This window comes from Carex rostrata, chromosome 7, assembly GCF_964058835.1.
Source record: "Carex rostrata chromosome 7, lpCarRost1.2, whole genome shotgun sequence".
In the NCBI taxonomy this organism is placed as follows: Eukaryota; Viridiplantae; Streptophyta; class Magnoliopsida; order Poales; family Cyperaceae; genus Carex; species Carex rostrata.
The window spans coordinates 12,285,084-12,306,875 of NC_135924.1; the positions used below are offsets into that span (position 1 = coordinate 12,285,084).

At 35.1% G+C, this 21,792-nt stretch overlaps 1 protein-coding gene across 1 annotated transcript; it reads right to left on the reverse strand.

Moving 5' to 3' along the window:
• Positions 1-2,511: 2,511 nt before the first annotated feature.
• LOC144557162 (disease resistance protein RPP13-like) lies at positions 2,512-21,461 on the reverse strand. Its single transcript, XM_078305690.1, has 4 exons — positions 20,774-21,461; positions 20,120-20,404; positions 19,179-19,673; positions 2,512-3,838 (listed from the first exon to the last, which is right to left on the reverse strand). Exons 1-4 carry the CDS (start codon positions 21,391-21,393, stop codon positions 2,512-2,514), a joined length of 2,727 nt encoding a protein of 908 aa, XP_078161816.1. The 5' UTR covers positions 21,394-21,461.
• Between the last annotated feature and the right edge of the window lie 331 nt (positions 21,462-21,792).

Below are 21,792 nucleotides of genomic sequence, written 5' to 3' on the forward strand. Positions count from 1 at the left end.
ATACATTAGTCAAAGCCTTATGTTCTCCATTCCTTCCTTCTATCAACACAGTACCCCTGCCTCCTATATGTACTCGACGCCCATCCCCTAATTTTACTGCACCATGAGCACATGTGTCAAGGGTAGTAAAGTGCTCTAAGCTACCTGTCATGTGATTGCTGGCGCCAGAATCCAAAAACCAACATTTGTCTACATGGTTCTGTTGCGTTCCCAAGTGCAATTCCCCAATCTGCACAGCACTGGTTTCGATGCACTCTTCTTCTTCACCAGTAACAACCTGATGCATTAGTAGTACTGGTTCTTCTTCATCCTCCTTCTCTGCTATCAATGCCCTTTCCTTTCTCGGCTTTCTGCACTCAGATGCAAAATGCCCATAGACCGAGCAGTTAAAGCATTTAATTTTAGATTTGTCAAATTTCTTTCTCAGCTTCTTCTCTTGATTGCTGCCTGAGTTACTGTCAACAACTTCTCCAACTTTCTTATCTTTCAATGTCAGAGCCTCCCACTGTGCACGAGTGAGGAGTAACTTCTCATCCTCTTCTTCTTGGTGTTGATGTCGGCCCTTCAGACCTTCTTCGAACACTCTCAGTCGCCCAACTGCTTCGGCTACTGTCATGTTGGATGTGTCACCCCACTGCTCAATCGTGCTGATCATTATGGGTAAAAACTTGTCTGGTACTGCACTAAAAAGCTTCTCAACAATGGTACTTTCTTTCAACTCCATTCCTAAGGAGCGCATTTCTCCAACCAGACTAATCAGCAGTTGTGAAAACCCTACCAGATTTGCTGTGTCTGACATGACCAGACGATCAAATTGTCTCTTCAGCACTTGCGCCCTTGCCTTCTTGACGCGATCTTCACCAACCGCCATCTGCTTGATTGTCTGCCAAGCTTCTTTAGCAGTTTGCTTTTCTGCTATAGCCATAGTGGTCGAATCAGGAACTGCTTGCGATATTGCAGCAAAAGCCCCGTGATCTTTTTCCTGGTCGGCTTCACCTTCACCTTCTACTGCATCCCATACTCCAAGCGCTCGAAGTATTATCTTCATTTTTATTGCCCACAAACTGTAATTCGTGTCATTCAGCATCGGATACTGAATTGGTACTCCTCCCCCTCTAACTACTATTCTCTCCTGTGTTGTTCCTCCTGTCCCTCTAGAAGGTGGTGTTGTTCCTCCTGTCCCATCACCATCGTTACTCATATTTGGCTCTGATACCGAATGTCAGATTTACAGATTAGTTTAACACAGAACAGTATTCAGAGAAGAGAGATTTTGTGGTGCAAAGTGAGGCCGCACCATTTTCTGATTTTCTCATTACTTATATAATTGAATACATGAAAAATAAAGGAAACAAAATCTCCTAAAATAAGAATACTAAAACTGCCATGTGGTTTCTTATTTTCCCACACCTCAGATAAGGTAACAAACAAACAGTAAATCTGTCAAAATAAAACTACTATCTTGAAATAATCTAAAATATCTCTAGTGTGCTGTATCGCATGATACAACAAGCTTACATCCAACAAAGGCTATGATACATGATAAAGAGGGGATACCTTCTGATCAATAAATTAACTCTCTTATTTTCCCATAAAATGCTTGACGATAACCAAACACTTGCATCATGTGGTGTACATAACAATGCTGTGCTTCGGATGATTCGATTCCGAGTCTAGTAGATATGTCTAACTTTTTCTTAACTCTCTTATGGAATTTGGTTATAGATATTAATATGGTGAGAATATTTTTTGTCTACTAGATATGTCTAACTTTTTCTTTTTCTTTTTTTCTTTTTTTGCTGGTGGAATACATTGGTGTTGTTTGTTATATATATGCTCTGCTTTCATTAATACATTTATAAGTGCATATTTTTTATTCCATATAATAGCTTTGAGTTAGTATTATTCTACTAATTCAACATTTTATGTATGTGTTTGACAATATATGTAGTTAAAGATAGATTTAAGTGAAGATATAAAAAAAATTAATGATTTGATTTAATTTTTTTTTTAATGTAATTTGAATTTTTTTTATATAATATAAAATGATAAGTATTTAATTAAATGATCATAAAATTCTCAGTTAGTAAATAGTTGACTCCATAAGAAAACAAAAAAAATTATTTAATTAAATTATATATGTTTAGTATGATGGAATGGGGTAGTTATTATTTAGCAGTAATTTTTTTATTGCACCAAAAACAAAAAAATAATGTGTGAACGTAAAAAAATGAGGGAAAAGAACGTAAAAAAAAAAGCATATATCGACAGGTCAGGTACATAGTTAAATATATGTTTCTAACTGTGTGAAGAAAAATTACTAATGCAGGTCATATAAAAGTAAAAATTAAAAAGAACAACTTATGGAACATGTCGTACAAGCTGAAGTAATAGTACATATCAATTGAAGCAGTACATAACACCAAAAAATATACTAGTTCAAATAAAATGTTATAAGAAGCAAGCCAATTATAATTAATAAATAAATGAACTGGGATCAGAGAAGCTTCATTATATTATTACAGAGGGAATATGTTTTATTTTCCATTGGTCTTCTCCTTCCAGCCTTGATTTGAACTCATTCAGACAATTTATAGTTAACTCTTGAAGGTTGACCAGATATTGCAAGTCAGGAACTATCTTCATCGACCAGCAATTCAGCTTGAGTTGGTTGAGCATGGGCATAGCACCCTCCTCTATTTTCCATTCCTCCAAATCTATTACACCAAGTCTCAATTGTTGCAAGCGACCAAAACCTCCCCTGGAGCAGATCATTTGTTTTCCATCAGCTGCTTCCATGGATGCTTCATATATATTGAGTACCCTGAGGTTTGGCAACTTCTCTAGTTGGGGCATCGGGTCTTCCTCTAAAGCAAACAATTTTATATCCATTACTAATAATAATCCATTAAGTGATAGCTTAACGAGATGTGGTGGGAACAGGGTACACTCACCAACTTCTTTCCTGGGCCATTTGCCATTCACTAGGCTGAATGAGTTCAAACTATTGTGGTTTCTGAAGGCAGAGATGCAATCTGGAAATGTCATTTGCCCGCTGCAGGTCATTTTTAAATGCAGAGAACCCAAATGATTTAGGTTGCTTAACAACATGATCAATGGTTCCCCTGCAACATCCTCAGGTATAACAATCCCCAACTTACGAATATTGGGAAAGTTTGGCAGCTCTGCAACCCAGTCTTTCCTGGCTCTCACTCCGTTTAAGGTCAGTAAACTTTGCAAATCTGCTGCTGATGGTGGTCCCTCTGGAGCTACTTCACAGTTCCAACAAATGGTGAAATTGATATGCCTCAACTGTTTGTTACCCCAAAAGGACTGAGGAAACTCTTGTGCCCAGACATAACTTGTACAAAACGATGCACACACCGTTTGAAGATTCTTCATATAAGTTAAAGGAGATCTTTTAAAAAACCTATAAGTGGGATGCTCGCCGCAATACTTATTCCAATAAAATTCAGTACATTGAAACGCGAAGTACTTCAAGCCCTTCAACTTCAAATCGTTTGTCCCACGTAAAGGTTTGTTTGTCGCTTCGCTAATGTGTAAAACTCGTAGCGCTCTAAACCTTTCGAAATTTGGTTCATCTGCGAAACTTATAAAAGAGCGAAGGTTTGTGGAAGCTTGTTCTATCATCTTATCACCGTGAAGTGCAGCACGACGTGCACTTGTTCTACAACTCAAGTTGGTGTCATTCTTCGAGACCACCGTCAGAAAATTATTCTCCTTGGCCTTTTGAATGGCTAGGTCCCGTAGGAGATCATGGGTATGACAATACTTGATTTTACCTACGCAGGATCTCCTTGAGACTTGCACCATGCACCTGTAATTAGTTACCACAAAAGTTGAATTTAATTGGATCATTCATTTAATTAAATCCTAATTGCAGAAATTAAATTGAACTTATGCAGCGAATAATTCTGTTAATATTAGTTCTTTCTTTTATTGTTAATAATAATAGTTTTTATAGACCATAATTATTTATTGACGCACTTTTCGTTAGTGATAATTCTTAAGAATAATATTCGATCGTTACATGATTCAGAAATTGCAATTAGACATTTTCATTTAAATTATACCTTCGCTAAGTTTTTGACTGGATATTATTGATTTAGAAAATTTAATTTTGTAATTTAATTCAAGGTACATAAGATCATCATCTTCGGAAAGAAATCGATTAATATATATTGGGCCTAAAAAAAAACTGATGTTAAATAAAAGAGCAATAAAAGCAGTGTTGTAATGCCGATTTTTTTATTTATATCCAAAAAATAAATTAAATTTTAAAAAATAACCGAACCGGCTGTGGAATTTGAAATCTACCCAAACCGGTTAACCGTTAACCGAACCAAATATCCGGTTAACGGTTAACCGGACCAAATTTCCGGTTAACTGTTAACCGGACCCTTTAAAAGAGTCCGGTTAACCGTTAACCGGAAATTTGGTTTGGGTCCGGTTAATGGTTAACCGGATTCGTTGGTTCGGTTAACCGTTAACCGAACCCAATTTGTTTTTTTTTTTTTACTTTTTTTACTTTTTTTTTAAAACAGAAAATTTTAAATTTTTTTATTTTTCTATTGAAAATATACATGAAAATTCGTATTTAGATTTATCAAATTTACACCAAAAAAATTTGTAAATCAAATATGAAATTTAAAATTATAGAAAAATACACATACACATACACATACACATATACATATACATATTATTTTAAATTTCATATATAATATGTATATGTATATGTATATGTGTATGTGTATGTGTATGTGTATTTTTCTATAATTTTAAATTTCATATTTGATTTACAAATTTTTTTGGTGTAAATTTGATAAATCTAAATACGAATTTTCATGTATATTTTCAATAGAAAAATAAAAAAATTTAAAATTTTCTGTTTTAAAAAAAAGTAAAAAAAGTAAAAAAAAAAAAAAAAAAACCGGGTTCGGTTAACGGTTAACCGCACCAACGGATCCGGTTAACCCTTAACCGGACCCAAACCAAATTTCCGGTTAACGGTTAACCGGACTCTTTTAAAGGGTCCGGTTAACCGTTAACCGGTTTGAGTAGATTTCAAATTCCACAGCCGGTTCGGTTATTTTTTAAAATTTAATTTATTTTTTGGATATAAATAAAAAAATCGGGTTGTAATGTTGTAAATTTTGTAGTTTAGAATATATATTAAAAAATTAAATAATTATTACCTTGTAAGTTATATTTTATTTAAAGGTTATAAATTTATTTTTCAACATCAACAGTTTAAAGGATTTCATTGATGGAAAAGAAGAATGAAATTACTAGTAAATATTTACTAATTGGATTCTTTGTAATAAAAATAAATTTCGGGCTATCAGAAAAATAACTTCCAGGGACTTCGGTGAAAAATAGCCATGAAATAAGCTAATACAATCTACGAAAGGATAAAATTAGCCATTAAACTCCCAATATTACTTCCTCTTTTGGTATTTTAATTGATTTTAGATTTCAATGGTTTGCTTTAAAGGGGAATTGAAATATGATTTCTAAATGGATATTCCAGATTAATTAATAAAAAAAGAAAAATTAGTACTCACCGCTTTACAGAGAAAAAAAAAATACTAATTGAAGTATGACATAATAGTAAAGATTTGACTTATGTCAAAACAAGAAAATAAGTTTGAATTTACTATGTTATAAATTAATTGTAACGTTTGATATACTCAAAGAATTAATTATTAGAACTGGGATAGGAAGATTACAAGAAAAAGAAAAGAATCACAAAAACTAATTGAAAAATAAAGCAATTTTAAAATGAATTAAACTTCTGGAACTTAGAAATTAAAATAAAAAAAGTTTGAAAATATTAAAACAAAAGAAAATAGAAATCATTAGTAACATGGGGAAATCTTGTTTAAGAGAGAAGCTCGTCGGAGATTATAATTTAAAATTTTAATTTGGTTAAAGGAATTTGATTTAAGACCTTATGATTATTGTGATTAATTACAAAATGAAAGGGATATTTGATTATTTCACAACATTAAAAAATTGTGGGGTGGTGAATATGCACCTTGTACCATTAAAGGATGATATATATATAGGAGTTGGCTACAGTGCTACATGTAGCATAGACGGCCTGTGCAACGGCTCAATATTTAATTTTTCAAAATTCTAACGGTCGATCTGAACCGTTCAACATGATCTCCATATGAATATGTACTTGCAAACCAAATTTTACATTTTTTAGAATTTTTTTACTATTTTTTTCGATAGGTAGAAAATTACTTGATCGAAATGGTACAGAGTTTTCAAATCATTGGTGACATGAGAAAAAGGAAAAAGAAAAATAAAGGATCAATCGATCCAAACTATTCAACATGGTGGATATATTAAAATGTCCCTCTGTTAGTGTTATGTATTTTAATTGGAAGTCCCTCTGTTAGTGTTATGCAGCAGCTATTTTACTATCCCTCCGTTAGTACTTTTTCCCCAAACTAAAAACAGAAAAAGAAAAACAGAGAGACCAGTTCCTCACCACCGGCTACTCGGCACCCCGCTCTCAAGTCCCCTTGTGCCCCTCGTTTCCTATCTGTCAATTCCATCCCTCACCGCTATCGCTCGCCCCACCTTGCTAGCTGTTCTTCTCCCTCTAGACAGATCCCTAACTTGTACCAACGACTCGAAAAAGACTTGTTCAGAAAAATTTGAGAGATATGGAATCAGATAGAGAAATGAGTTCTTGCCTGATCCAAGAAGATCAAGATAAATCTTGATTCAAGTATAGTGACAATAGCTTTAGAACAAATGAGAGATCGTGATCAGAGACTTTTCATTATTTTTCTTCTATTTCATAGAACCTGATGATTAAAACCAAGAGAGAATACTAACGGAGAGTCCATAGTACACTTTTTTAATGTTTTATATCTCCGTTAGACCCATCCCATCGAGTGATCTAGTTTTGCACGAATCAAATTCCGTTAGAATACTAACACGACACCATATATGCATAGCACCGTAGCCTAACTCACTAGTGGAGAACATACAATTAGTGTCGCTTTAAAAAACCGACATTAATATTTTAGTATCGGTTCATTACACAAAACCGACAGTAAAAGCATTAGTATCAGCTTTTTACAATTACCTGACACTAATAACAAAGAATTAGTTTCGGATATTTTGAAATAACCGACATAAATACTTACTGTCGGCTCTTTATAAAGAACCGACAGTAATAATCAACAATTAGTATCGGCTCTTAATAAAGAACCGACAGTAATAGTTAGTATCGGTTAATTAAAAGACCCGACACTAATTGTTGATTATTACTGTCGGTTTAATATATAAAGAGCCGACAGTAAGTATTTATGTCGGTTAATTCAAAATATCCGAAACTAATTCTTCTCCATTAAATATCCGATTCTAGCTAGGTTTATTGGTTCACTGTCACCAGCGACGCTGAGAGAGCTCTACGCGAAAAAACTGTATTTTCTGCATTTTCTGGACGTAAGTGCTATTCTGTTCTTAATCTACTCTATTCAAAGTGACCACATTTGCAATTGAAAGTGAATTTATAAATTCTTGGTTTGATTTCATATTTATAGACATCTACTTGGCTCTCTTGCATTTGAGCTACTATATCTCTCAAGTTGCTCATTTTCTCGGCCATATCTCGGGGTAAGAATAAATGGTAGTTTTCCATATCTCTCAAGTTGCAATAGTAATTGAGTGAGGCTATGGTACTATGCATATCACGGGTTGTTACCGTGCTACGGCTCTATATTAGAGTTTTCAAATCCTAACGGTCGATCCGAACCGTTCATCTTGTTCTCCATATTAATATGTGTTTGGAGACCAAATTTTACATTTTTTGAAATTTTTTTACTATTTTTTTAGATATTTAGAAAATCACTTGATCTGAAAATTCTGGACCATCCAAAAACAGTGATTTTTAATGAATCTAAAAAAATAGTAAAAAAATTTCAAAAAATGTAAAATTTGGTCTCCAAACACATATTAATATGGAGAACAAGATGAACGGTTCGGATCGACCGTTAGAATTTGAAAACTCTAATATAGAGCCGTAGCACGGTAGCAAATCGTAATATGCATAGTACCATAGACTCACTCATAGTAATTAATGTTGTAAGTCATACTCCGGTACCAAAGGGAACTTGAGGGAAACATCAATTTGGTCTTTCGTTTAGATTTGAGTTCTTAACTCTTGGTTTGGTACCTCTCTTTTTTATCAAATTGGAGCTCATTTCTTCATATGAAACCTTGATTGTTTTATCAAATTGGACCTGCTCTTTGAATATGAATGAAACCTTGATTGATAATGTTGTAATTATTGATCGTACACCTTGGTTCTTAACTCTTTGAATATGTATCTCTTTTTTATCAATTCGTCAAATTATACACTCAACCAATTTTATTGCATAGTTCATATATATGCTGATAGCTCATGATTTGAATTTTTAATCTTGATTTTTGAATGTGATCTTGTATTTTTATTACATAATTAATCATTTACTTAACTATGTTGACATTTGGGTCAAATTTCACATTTTTACAGATTTTATTTCTATTTTAGATTCATGAATTTGTTATGCAAGGGCATCATCTGGTCATTTTCAGTCTTTTAATTGTGAATTTTATTCTCAACAATTGGCTACATGTACTTTGGGTTTCTTTTCATGAAAATGTCCATATTAGTCCATATTACATGTGTGATTTATTAATAATGACATTTCTGCATTTATTCAAATAATCTTTTTTAATCCTTTTTAATACATTTGGTCGTTACAGGACCAAACAATTTCGAGGGATTTGGTGCCACGATCTCTTCATGACACTCGATTCGGCATCAAAAAAAATTGTAAGTACAATATGAAACTAATGTTTAATTTTGTGCATGGATGTGTATTATGATAAATGTATGTAGTTAATTAAATGTATGTATAGTTGGTAGGTATCGAGCTAATGTATTGTCTTATATGAGCCATAACCGAATTATTAATGCCCCTAGGTCATGATACCCGTTCAAAATTAATCCAATAGGGATTAATTTTGAATAGTCCCCGTTTTGGGACTGCTCTTTGAATACTTTGTCTCAATTAGGATGTGAACACGTGTTAGTCGCGGTTTAGTATTTAAGAAAATTTCGGCAGCATTTCCTTCGATTAGTTCCCCGGATACTCGGGGAACTAAGGGGAAATGCTGCCGAAATTTTCTTAAATACTAAAACGCGACTAACGCGTGTTCACTATGGAGACAAAGTATTCAAAGAGTGGGGTAGGATTGTAAACCGGCCCTATATAAGCCCTAAATTCAACATTTGACCCTAAATGTTTACTTAATTGTGTTTTCTTATAATTGCAGATGGATCGCAGTTGGATGTATAGAGCATCACGTGTTTCAGATGAATATTTGACAGGTGTTGATGAATTTATAAAAGTTGCTATGGAAGACATGACAAATACTGGAAATGTGAAGATGGCATGTCCTTGTCGTGATTGTAACAATAACCAGAAATGGTCTAACCCCGTCCAAGTGAGGAATCATTTAATCCGCCGTGGATTTAAGCAAGATTATACACGTTGGATATGGCACGGCGAGAGTTTGGAAACCGGCATAGATATTGGTACTGGTAGTAGGAATCAGGAAGACCACAATAGCGGAAGTGATGTGCCAGGCGATGGAAATGATGATATGGTGGTAGACGGAGGTGGTAATCTTGATCAAATGTTACGTGATTTAGAAGAGGATTTTGGTAATGATAAGCAATATCATGTATTTGAGAATTTGTATGAAGATTCTAAAAAATATTTGTATCCTGGTTGTATTAAATTTACAAAATTGCAAGGTGTATTGAAATTGTATAATCTAAAAGCATCTAATGGTTGGAGTGATAAAAGTTTTACTGCGTTATTAGAAGTATTAAGAGAAATGCTGCCGGATGGAAACGAGATACCATGTAATATTTATGAAGTGAAAAAAATGTTGTGTCCAGTGGATTTAGAAGTTCAAAGAATACATGCATGCCCAAATGATTGTATATTATACAGAAATGAGTATGTAGATCTCGATGAGTGTCCAAAATGTGGTACATCACGCTACATAAGAAGGAAAATAACCAACGATAACAGTGATGATTCTAAATTGAAAAAAGGGCCTCCGGCAAAAGCATTGTGGTACCTCCCTGTGATACCAAGATTCAAAGCTATGTTTGCAAATGCCGAAGAAGCGAAATTATTGCGTTGGCATGCGGAAGACCGAAAAAAAGATGGAAAATTACGGCACCCCGCTGATTCTCCTCAGTGGAGGAATATCGACAGAAAGTTTGACTTTGGCAGTGATTGCAGAAACCTAAAGCTTGGGTTCAGTACAGATGGAATGAACCCGCATAGTAGCATGAGCAGTAAGCATAGTAGTTGGCCGGGTCTATTGTGCATTTACAATCTTCCACCTTGGTTGTGTATGAAACGCAAGTACATCATGCTGACCTTACTGATATCAGGACCCAAACAACCCGGAAACGACATAGATGTGTACCTAGCACCGTTGATAGAGGACCTACAAAAATTGTGGTTACCAGGAGTGCAGATGTTCGATGCATATAGCAAGGAAACTTTCACCTTACGGGCTATGATTTTCTGCACCATTAATGATTTTCCGGCATATGGCAATTTGTCGGGTTATAGTGTTAAAGGAGAAAAGGCGTGTCCTATTTGTCAAGACGATATGTGGTTAAGTAATTGCTCTAAAACTGTGTACATGGGTCATCGTAGGTTTCTTCCTACCAATCACGCACACCGAAAGAGAAAGAAAGAATTCAACGGAAAGACCGAGAACAACAAAGCACGTTATCCATTGACCGGTAAAGAAGTTTATTCACGAGTAAAGGATATCAAAGTTGATTTAGGGAAATTTAAGAAAAAGGGGGGAAGAAAGAAAGGGGCTCCGAAAAGTTGCTGGAAGAAGAGATCAATATTTTGGAATTTACCATACTGGGAGCACTTAGAGGTTCGACACTGTCTTGATGTGATGCATGTAGTGAAAAATGTTTGTGATAGCATAGTTGGAACATTGTTGAATATTCCGGGTAAGAGTAAGGACGGAATCAATGTTCGAAAAGACATGCAATTAATGAACATACGGCCGGATCTACAACCAGGAGAGAAGGAAAGATCAGATGGTAAAATTTGTACATATCTAAAACCCGCCATGCATACGCTGTCGAAAAAGGAAAAGATAAGCTTCTGTGAATGTCTTCATGGTGTCAAAGTTCCCTCCGGATATTCTTCAAATTTTAAAAAGCTAGTTTCACTGGAAGATTTAAAATTGACAGGTATGAAGTCTCACGACTGTCATGTTTTAATGACACAGCTTCTTCCTATTGCAATTCGAGGTATATTGCCAGCGTGTGTTAGGAAGACCATCACGAGGCTTTGTTTTTTCTTGAACGCCATTTGTTGCAAAGTAACAGATTCCGATACGTTGGATGATTTGCAAAAGGAGGTTGTTATAACTCTTTGTCATCTTGAAATGTATTTTCCGCCGTCCTTTTTTGATATCATGGTTCATTTAATTGTTCATCTAGTCAGAGAAATTAAGATGTGTGGACCGGTTTTTTTACGATACATGTATCCGTTCGAGAGATACATGGGAATTTTAAAGGGATATGTGCGGAACCGATATCGTCCCGAGGGCAGTATTATAAGAGCCTATGCTGCCGAAGAGGTTATTGAGTATTGTACTCAATATCTCGATGATTTAAAAACTGTTGGCATCCCTAAATCTCGCCACGAGGGAAGACTACATGGTGTAGGCACAATCGGTTCAAAATTAATCATTCCCGACCGTACAATAATGGCACTAGCACATTTCCATGTTTTACAACACCTAACCGACGTTCATCCATATTTGGACGAGCACATGACCATCTTGCGACAACAGAATCCTACGAAATCCGATAAGTGGTTAATTGGTGAACATAATGAAAAGTTCCAAACTTGGTTTGCATGTAGAGTCCTGGAAGCTCCGGATGAAGAGAACATTAAAGACATTGTCAAAAAGTTGGCTCTTGGTCCAGTTCATGTTGTGAGGTCTTTTCAGGGATTTGACATCAATGGGTATACATTTTACACCAGAACTCAAGATGAAAAGAGTACCGTGCAGAATAGTGGTGTGACCTTAGTAGCTGTTTCGAGTGATTTTTCAGGAGCTAAAGGTGCCGGACCATCCCAAGCATCAATGTCGTATTATGGGTTTATTGAAGAAATTTGGGAACTAGACTACAGAACATTTAAGATTCCTTTATTTCTGTGTAAATGGGTTGATAACCGTAAGGGGGTTAAGGTTGACAACGATGGTTTCATTGTGGTGGATTTCAACAAGTTGGGATATAAAGATGATCCATTCATACTAGCAAGACAAGCAACACAAGTGTTTTATGTAATTGATCCGACCGATCGTACAAAACATGTGGTCCTATCCGGAAAAAGACGTATTATCGGGATTGATAATGTAGTTGACGAAGAAGTGTACGATCATTTTGACGAGATACCCCCATTTTCCATTGGCATGCCAACGTTACCAACCGGAGATTACACCGAAACAAGTTACATGCGTCACGATCATAATGAAGGAGAATGGATTGAAGAAAGTTGATTCATTTAATTGTTATTGGTATGTTACATATAGACCCTGTTTTTTTTTTAATTTCGTAATTGAAAATATGTTTTATAAATATTTTCTACGATCCTTTGGCTTAATTTTTTTTTTTTAGGATGCATTAAATGACGGAACGATGGTTAACATGCCAGCTATTCGGTAAATATTTTTTACGTTAAAAAAATCTTGCTGAATAAAAATTCAACTTTAATAAATTATATATATATGTGTATATTTTAGAGTTAAGCAATGAACCCTACGGGGAATAAATTGGCATCCTCTGAGATATCCCATATTTTGATGACTTCTTGGAAAATCTCAACCGTTAAAAGACATTCTACACGAATCTCAAAGCTAAAACAATACTGGCCCCTGCGCGGCGCACCATTTTACACCAGAACTCGCGCGCATCGGTCCGTAGGGTTTTTCAAAATCCCGTCAATGGTATCTTCGCTCTCTCCCGCCGGTCATTAGTCATCGAATACACCTCTCTCTGTCATCGCTCTCTCTCCCGCCGCGAGAGAGAAAACCCTAAACTCCGGCGCCACTTTTTCCCTTTCTCTCTCCCAACTCCCAAAAGAGGATCGACGGAAAAATAGAAGAAAAATAGAGCGAAATAAGAAAAAATACCTTCGCTTCAGGGATCGTTGCCTCCTGAACTAGCCGACAATCTAATCCGTGTAAGTCCTTCTCTTTAGCCATTTTTTTCATCTCCCGTTTCTATTGTGAATTTGGAATCGATGATGATCGGGTGTTTTTTTTTTTAATGTTGTAGTTGTACAGAGAATGTTTGAGGAGGGCTAGGTATATTGGTCAAAAGGTACCTTCTATTTTTTTTTTTTCTTTTTATTACTGCATGGTAATTTGTACCAGTACAGTTGATGTCACAACTACAGTGAGGTTTGGTCTTGGAATGTACCAGTACCCGAGTTTGCCTCTGCCATTTGTGCCATTTAGTTGGTTTCTTTGCTGGTTTGCTGGTGCTGATTTTCTGGCATTTCTGGTTTTTTTCTGGTATGTACTCAGTCTTGCTGGTACTGATTTCTGTTTTCTGGTATGATGTCAGTCTTTGCTGGTTTAACTAGGTATGTACTCTGGTTTGCTGGTACTGATTTCTGTTTTCTGGCATTTCTGTTTTCATGATTGATAATAAGGTTTCAAACTATTGATCCAATGAAAATCTATTTTAAAAAAAAAAAAAAAATCAAATTTACCTCTATTTTTTTGATATATCTAGAAGCTCGTAGTTAATATGTAGCTTGATTGGATGGTTTAATTTTGTGCTACCGGTAAATTTTGTCAATTTCAGAAGTTTCCTAGTTGACTTGACTAGAAAACAGATTTCAGAAATTTTGTCAATTACTTTTCTGGTATGTTTTCTGTTTTCTGGTACAGATTTCAGAAATTCTGTTAAGCAATTATATACAGACAGCAATAAAATAGATTATAGTAGTGCAGAAATTAGATGGGCTTCCTTTTAAAATAAACAAAATCCAGTTTTAATCTTCTATTTTGTTTTCTTAGAAATAATGTGCGTGTATACATTTGCCATTAAGAGAATGACAGAATATGGATCCTTCTCTCTTGTATGTATTGTATGTATTATCGTCCCGTTTTTTCTGAATTTCAGTGGTTTGAAACATTATTTTTTCTGAATTTCAGCAAATCGCAAGTAATTGATAGGCCTTGCTTTTGTAAAGGGATTAGGGGAATCAGTAAATCGCATCTCCTACGGTTATTGAGGTATGTATCCGATTTCGTTCTATGGCGTGTAATTTCTGAAATCTGTGAATTTTCTGAAATCTATGAATTAACAAAAATTTTTGAAATCTGTGAATTTTCAAGGACATTCAATTCTTATCATGTCTAGTGGTGGTGGTGATAGTGAGTCTGCTTCGACCAAAAAGAAAGGACGAGGTCCTTCGAATATTAAAACCGTGATTAATAGGTCCAATAAAGTGTTGAAATTTGATACACTTGGGAGGGCTATTATCAATGACGAAACAACACCTTTTAGTACGCAACTTGGGATTTCAGTGAGAGCCCACGTTCCTATAAAATACCGACAGTGGCGTGACGTACCAGGTCGTATAAAGAAAATTATTTGGCAAGAGCTACAGGTAAATAACATTAACCTACTTACAAAATTAGCCTCTGATTTGTTGTTTCTAATTCAGCCTCACTAATTTTGTTGTGCTTTCTTTCGCAGCTCGCTTGGAATTTACCTGATGACAACATAGATTTGAAGAAGGAGATCACTAGTCAGATGGGTGTTTGCTTTAGAACGTTCAGACGTACTCTGTATAAGAGATTCGTATTGAAGGATGAGACACCCTTTGATGAATATAAGTCCATTGAACCTCATGAATGGGCTGAATTCGTCAAGTATCACCGGTCGGAAGAATTCCAGGTTTTTTAATTTCTTCATGCCAACTACCTAATGCCAAATATTTTTACTACCTAGGTTATGTTAAATTGGCTCTTAAGGAGCTAATTATTAAGGATTGAAGATTTTTATCTATCTAATCAACCAAGTCCTAAAAATTAAAAGCATACATAACCTACCATAGCTAGGCTGTACAGAAATAATTTCTTGATAGTTAATCTGCTCATTTAATTTAATGTCTGATGGAAAATAATTTTATATATGCATGGAAGTTGATGTGTCATAAATAATATTTTTATAGCTTTCATTTGGTCATCTTATTTATCTTTATTATACTATAATTTTGGAATTAGTATATGAGAATGGAGAAAAAATAGTGATTTTCATATTTGTGTAAAAATAGTGCTATTCGGAATAGTCCAAATATCCAGAATTTCAAATGATTTGTTAATGCTAACTATTTTCTTGTTGAAATTATAGAACCTAAGTAAACGAGGGAAGGAGAATCAGGAGAAAAACTTGTACCCACATTTATTGGGAAACCGAGGTTATAAGGGTGAAAGATTCCAGAAGAAATTGAAAGAAAATTTGAAGGAGATTGCTAAACAGGAGACACAAAGTGATTTGTCCTCGTGCGGGTCAAGTAGTGTCCTGTCGGAAGAACAGCTCAACAAGTTGGAGGTTCAACATAGGCACGTCTCATGGAAGCTCGCAAGAGAGAAGGTGTTGGACGACGGGGAACATGTTCATCCTAACCCGGAAACTAAAGAAATGATCAAGACAATTGTGAGCATCTAGTACATGGTTTAAGGTGTCTTTAATTTAATTTTAAATTTAATTAATTATGTTATAACCTATTGTCATTGGTTTAATCATATCAGGAAGAACAAGAAAAGGCTTTCAAGGAAGGCACGTTCACCCCCGATCGATACGACGATATTCTAGGAAAGTCGTTACAAAATCCAGAACATCCGGGGAGGGTGAGAGGCGTTGGATCTCTGGTGGGTATAAAGAAAGCTTATGTTGGGTGCAGAAAAAGGAAGAGGCACACTTCTTCTGAGTCTGAGGAGAGTATTGAACAGAGAATACAAAGAGTGGTAGCGGAGAGAATGAAAGACGTATTGGAGGTGATGGAGAGGCAGGGCAGGCAAATAACAATGTTGATGGGCCAAGTAGCACTGGAGAATCGATCAGCAGGAAGTAGCACTGGAGCTATTCAGAGCCAGACCAGTTGCTCGTCACTGCAACCAACACATCCTCTCGATTTCATTGAGGTAAAATTGTTAATATATAATTTTGGAGATACAGCTGGTACAGAATAAGTGCTCAAAAGCACTTCTTAATTGATCAGCCAGTGCAGTGCATTTTCTATCATTTTTCAAAGTTTTGTGTTATATTATTCCGTTATTCCTTTAAAGGAAGAGCGCAGTTGCAAACTCCATTTGGTCCGGGATGGGCAAAAGATTGAAGTGGCCGTAGGGACGATATATCCAGGCACAGTTATTCACGGTAGACCTGTACCGCCTGGCCATGTGAGAGTAATGGTGGATGATTATGCCGCGGGTGAAGATGAGACGCCTGTACCCGTACCAAATGACGAGGTGGCAAATCTTCGCTTAGCTCGTTCTAGTTTTACGGCATGGCCCAAGGATATGATATCTTTACATGAGGTTAAAATGCTTGTTTACAAATTCTTTAGCTTACAATTCCGTAACTAGTAGAGTTATCCTTGATTTTTCATTTTCTAATTGCAGGAACCACGCAAAGAGTCAGAAGTTTCTAGAAGTGAGAAGTTAGTTCATAGTGATGGGTTTGAAGAAAGAGATCAATACAAGGGGTTTCAGGGTATAAATTTCGATCGACTGAGTCCTACCTTCAAGAGTCTACGTGATCGGTTTGTTGAGCAAGTAGGCAACGTATTCCACATCGATCCGCCAATGGACCTTTTCCATAGCGAGGACCTCATTTCCGTTCATGCGGACGATTTGAAGGCTTTGATTACACCAGCGACAATGCTCACTGGACCAATTATTCAGATCTTCATGATGTGAGTTAATAATTGTAATAGTGCAAAAATTTACTACTTGTAATTCAAATTTACTAATAATGACATTTCTGCCCTTATTTGTAAGTATGCCCATAAATACTACAAGGATGAGTATCCGAATGAGCTCGTTGGTTTCATTGACCCTGCAAAAACATGTGGCCATTTTGTGGGTGGTGATGATCGCGATAGACAATTTGTCGAGGAATACCTAACAACAGCATTGAAAGAAAACAGAGACAAAAAGATTATATTCTTACCATATCATGAGGGGTTAGTTCTCTCTCTCTCTATTTATATAATTTCTTTCATTTCGTAGAAATTAAAAATTATAGCATGTTTTACATAAATATGCAGTATACATTGGATATTGATTGTGCTGATGCCAAGAGCGAGCACGCTTTACGTGTTTGATTCCCTGGGTAGCCCGAAAAAAGTTTACAAGATCTTCAAAGCGCTTGAGGGGTAGGTTTTTCATATACCGCTAAGTTGAATTGTAAATTATGCTCTCTTTTTTTTTCGGATTTCATAAGGTTTGGACTTGCAAAAAATTGAATTTATGCGCTCTCACAATTGAATTCCTTTCTAACAGCCCATTTCTAACGGATTCATGTACCGGAGGACCTGGAAAAACTAGGTGGAAGCGTTCAAATGTTCAGGTAATAGTAATTAATTCAAATTTGTTCAATGGAAAAGAGATGATGTGAATAATTCATATCTTTTGACGTCATATATGTCTGTATCATTCGACAATTCGACAATTCGACAATTTGGATAGTGTCCTAATTTAAAATTTTTTAATGCAGTGCCCACGACAAGTTGGAGATTGGGAATGTGGATATTATGTCATGTTATTCGTGTATGACATAATAACTCGATTCCTTGATATTTTTCCGAACCTCACGGTATGTTTATTTTTTTTGGCAAAAAAGGTATATGCATAATTAATTTATCTACGCCCAAAATATGAAATTTTGATCTTTTATCATTTGTCAATGCAGGACTTTCCCAAAGAGTATAACGGAGTAAATATCGAGTACATACGAACAATGTGGGGTAAATATTTTTTGAGGGAAGTATTAGACGTGAAAAGTAAAACAATTTAGGACGTGTTGTTTAAACATGCTTAATTAGCTTAGATGTTTAATTTAGGATGTGTTGTTTTGTATTATTTGGTGAACTTTGTAATTTAGGATGTGTTGTTTTGTATTATTATCTGGTGAACTTTGTAGTTTTAGGATGTCTTGATCTCTTTATATAGGCCAGCAAAAATATATGGTAGCTGGCCAAAAAACAAAATTTATATTTTTTATTATTTTTTAAACATTAGTGTCGGTTTTTTACTTAATCAGCCGACAGTAATTCGTATTAGTGTCGGCTAAAAATTAAATAACCGACAGTAAAAACTATTACTGTCGGCTAATAATTAAAAGGCCGACAGTAAAAACTATTAGTGTCGGCTATAATCACTAACAAGTTCTTAGTGACGGTTTACGGATTTAGTGTCGGTTAATTAATTTTAGCCGACAGTAATAGTTTTTACTGTCGGTTATTTAATTTTTACTGTCGGCTGATTACGTAAAAAACCGACACTAATACTCATTACTGTCGGATATTGCATAGAAGCCGACACTAATTCTTATACATTTAATGTCGGGCATTTAGAAGTATTAGTATCAGCCGCATTACTGTCGCCAAAAGTCCGATAGTAATACCCATAAAGAACCGACACTAATGTTAAGTTCTCCACTAGTGACTATATATATATATATATATATATATCGAATTTTTATTTGATTTTACTGTGATTAACTAATTCGTGAATTTATTGATATGCTTTTCAAAGCATTATTATAAATAAGAGGATATTGTAATTGCATGTTACATTGGTTGCCAAATTTATAATTTACCAAAAGTAATATAGAGATAGACATGAAAATTGTTTGGCAAAATTGCATTTTCAATATCATAATGTGAATTTGATGCTTAGAATAAAAAACCATCCATGTCTATTAAAAAGAAACTGGAAAGACTATATGTACTTGCAGTTGACAAGATAATTTAATGATAATAAATATAAAGTACCTTTGCACAAGTTCCTCCAAATAGCTTTCAGCAATGTCCTCCATTGATTTTATCCCCTCTTGTCGTATAAATCCTTCTGCAATCCATAATTGAATCAGAGTTGTTGCTTTGATTTGATAATCCTCAGGAAAAACACCAAAATACATGAAGCAAGGTTTGAGAGCAATTGGCATATCCTCATAACTGGTGGATATAATACCCATGAAGATGCTACCATCAGTCTGCCAATCCATTTTTTGCATCACCCCATCCCATGTAATGTGATCGGGATTTTTTCTTGATAAGATTCCGCCAAGCACCACCAATGCTAGAGGCCATCCACCAATTTTTTGGGTAAATTGAGTGGCTAGAGGAAGTACTTCATTGGGGCATTCATTTGCAAATCGATTGGGAAAAATCTTCTTCAACAATAGATGTTTGCTTTCATCTTCATTTAAGGGCTTTATCTCATGTGGCGTAGATCTAATATCAGCCTCCTCAGCTAGCGTAATGAATCTGATATTAATCAATACACAAAACATAACAAGCATATTTTATTAGAAGGAACCACTTGACAATGGTTATTTTGACAATCTTGACAATAGTTATTTTTTTTTTAGAAAAACGATGCCAAATTGAAAATTTTAAAGATAAATTTATAGATATATTAATTAAGGGGACATAGAGATAGTCTAACAACCATATTTTATGTAATTCAATTATTGTTTGAAGATACATCAAGGGCCGTTAATTTCGGACCATGACATTTTAAGTTATTTGATTTATGGTAGAACATACATCAAATCTTATCATATTTATATGTATTATATGTGGATAATATAGATCATGTCATTATTATTGGATTTCAAATTTAAGATTGTCAATGTAAAGAATTGTTATATCTTCCCTTGAGTAATTAATGTAACACTATTTTTTTAACAATAAAAGAAATGCAAACAAACCTGGTAGTAATTAATACTCGACTTCCATTATTAGCATTAGGAAGAGCAGCTTGAAGTTGGGTCCAAATATTATTGCTTGGCCATAAATCATCCAATACAATCAGATATTTTCTCTCTCTCAAGGATTTGTTAATCTCTGTAAGGAAATAATCTTCTCCCTCATTCTGCCTCTCCGAGCCTTTCCCTCGAATCTTCTCTAGTATCTTCATCAAAATATCAATTAGCTTGTATTCTTGTGAAATAGTTAACCACATGGAAAGGCCAAAGTGACGTTTAACTTCAGCACTGTGAAATGCATCAAATAAATTAATTAGATGATTTGTATACAAATAACATACTTATACATACAAGCTGGAAGTAAACACAAATTAAGATTTTACCATACTACAGAGCTTTCAACACTGACAGTTAAATAATTAAATTTATTGTTTTACAATAGTTCTAATTATTGAATTGTTTAATATTAAAAAAGAGAGCATGTTAGAAGTAACATCATACATTTAATTTGCGATGATTTGTCCCTCCCTATACAATTATTTTTATAGTAAACAATCATTTTAGTTTATAACATTATTCTTTTTTTAGGAAAGTTAACAAATTAAAAATTAAACTATTTATCGTATGACACACATTGTTTAAAACAATGAATATTACCTTTTGTACACCTCTTTTGCAAGTGTAGTTTTTCCTGATCCACCGGCCCCAACAATTGAGATCATAGCTCGCCTCGTAATATTTGCATCAATGAGTTGTTTGACAATTGTTTTCCTTTCAATGTCGAAGCCGACAACCTCCATTTCATCTATGTCAGGATTAAAGAACGGCCTTATAGACTGCTCGACAGCGGCCCCACTACTAGTTTCTCCAAGACCTAATCCGTACATTTCTTTGTTTTCTTTGATTTCACTGAGCCTCTTCTGGATCTTGTCTATCTCGCTACCAACTTTGTGTTCAGAAATTAGTTTCATGGGCATCTTGCCTATCCATTTGAGTTTGTTGAAAAGGCCTTCCCGTCTACCTTCTCCAATCTCAAGCAAAAACTTCTCTAATACATCATCAATTAAATCCCCAACCTCTTGAATCTCATTCACCCATTTTGTTACCATTTCATTTTTATGGCGTTGTGCATCTGCTGCTTTCAAGAAAGACTGGATCCAAGTGAGGTCGCGTCGAACCCGCTCGACCTTGTCACGTACCCCATAGAGAAAGAATGCTTCCTGAACAACCGCATCACTCAGCTTGCCAAGAACAAGTTTCACGATAATCTCAGCCATTTCTTTAATTTGTAAAAAAGGTTACCGAGTAGTTAACGATATTGTGGCCTTTTCAGAATGACAATAGATGAGAAATGAAAGAATGATGTGCTGTTCAAAGAGGAAATACGTTCCGAGAGAATAAGAAATGACATAAATCTTATCACGGGTGCGGATAAAAAATGTGCGAATATTTTGTTTCAAATTTTATATATTATTAAGAAGTTAGGCGAAAAGTTATTGTCCCAATCACACCTGCTGCCAGTCGAATTCATATCACCCAAGATAACAGAATATTTCCTTTTGGATTTAGACGTTCGATCAGAATCTGATCGGGCCAGATTGGTCTGAGTTCTGATCGGACGGTTTCAACCTAAACAGAAATATTTTGTTACCTCAGTGGAAATGGATTCCAGCAAC

Excerpts from the sequence above, each read along its gene's own strand:
- LOC144557162 (XM_078305690.1), bottom strand. The coding sequence starts at position 21,393 with ATGGCTGAGATTATCGTGAAACTTGTTCTTGGCAAGCTGAGTGATGCG. Across the intron at positions 19,674-20,119 it reads CGAGTATTAATTACTACCAG|ATTCATTACGCTAGCTGAGG; the intron begins GTTTGTTTGCAT and ends GATTAATATCAG. Across the intron at positions 3,839-19,178 it reads TTGGAGGAACTTGTGCAAAG|GTGCATGGTGCAAGTCTCAA; the intron begins GTACTTTATATT and ends AACTAATTACAG.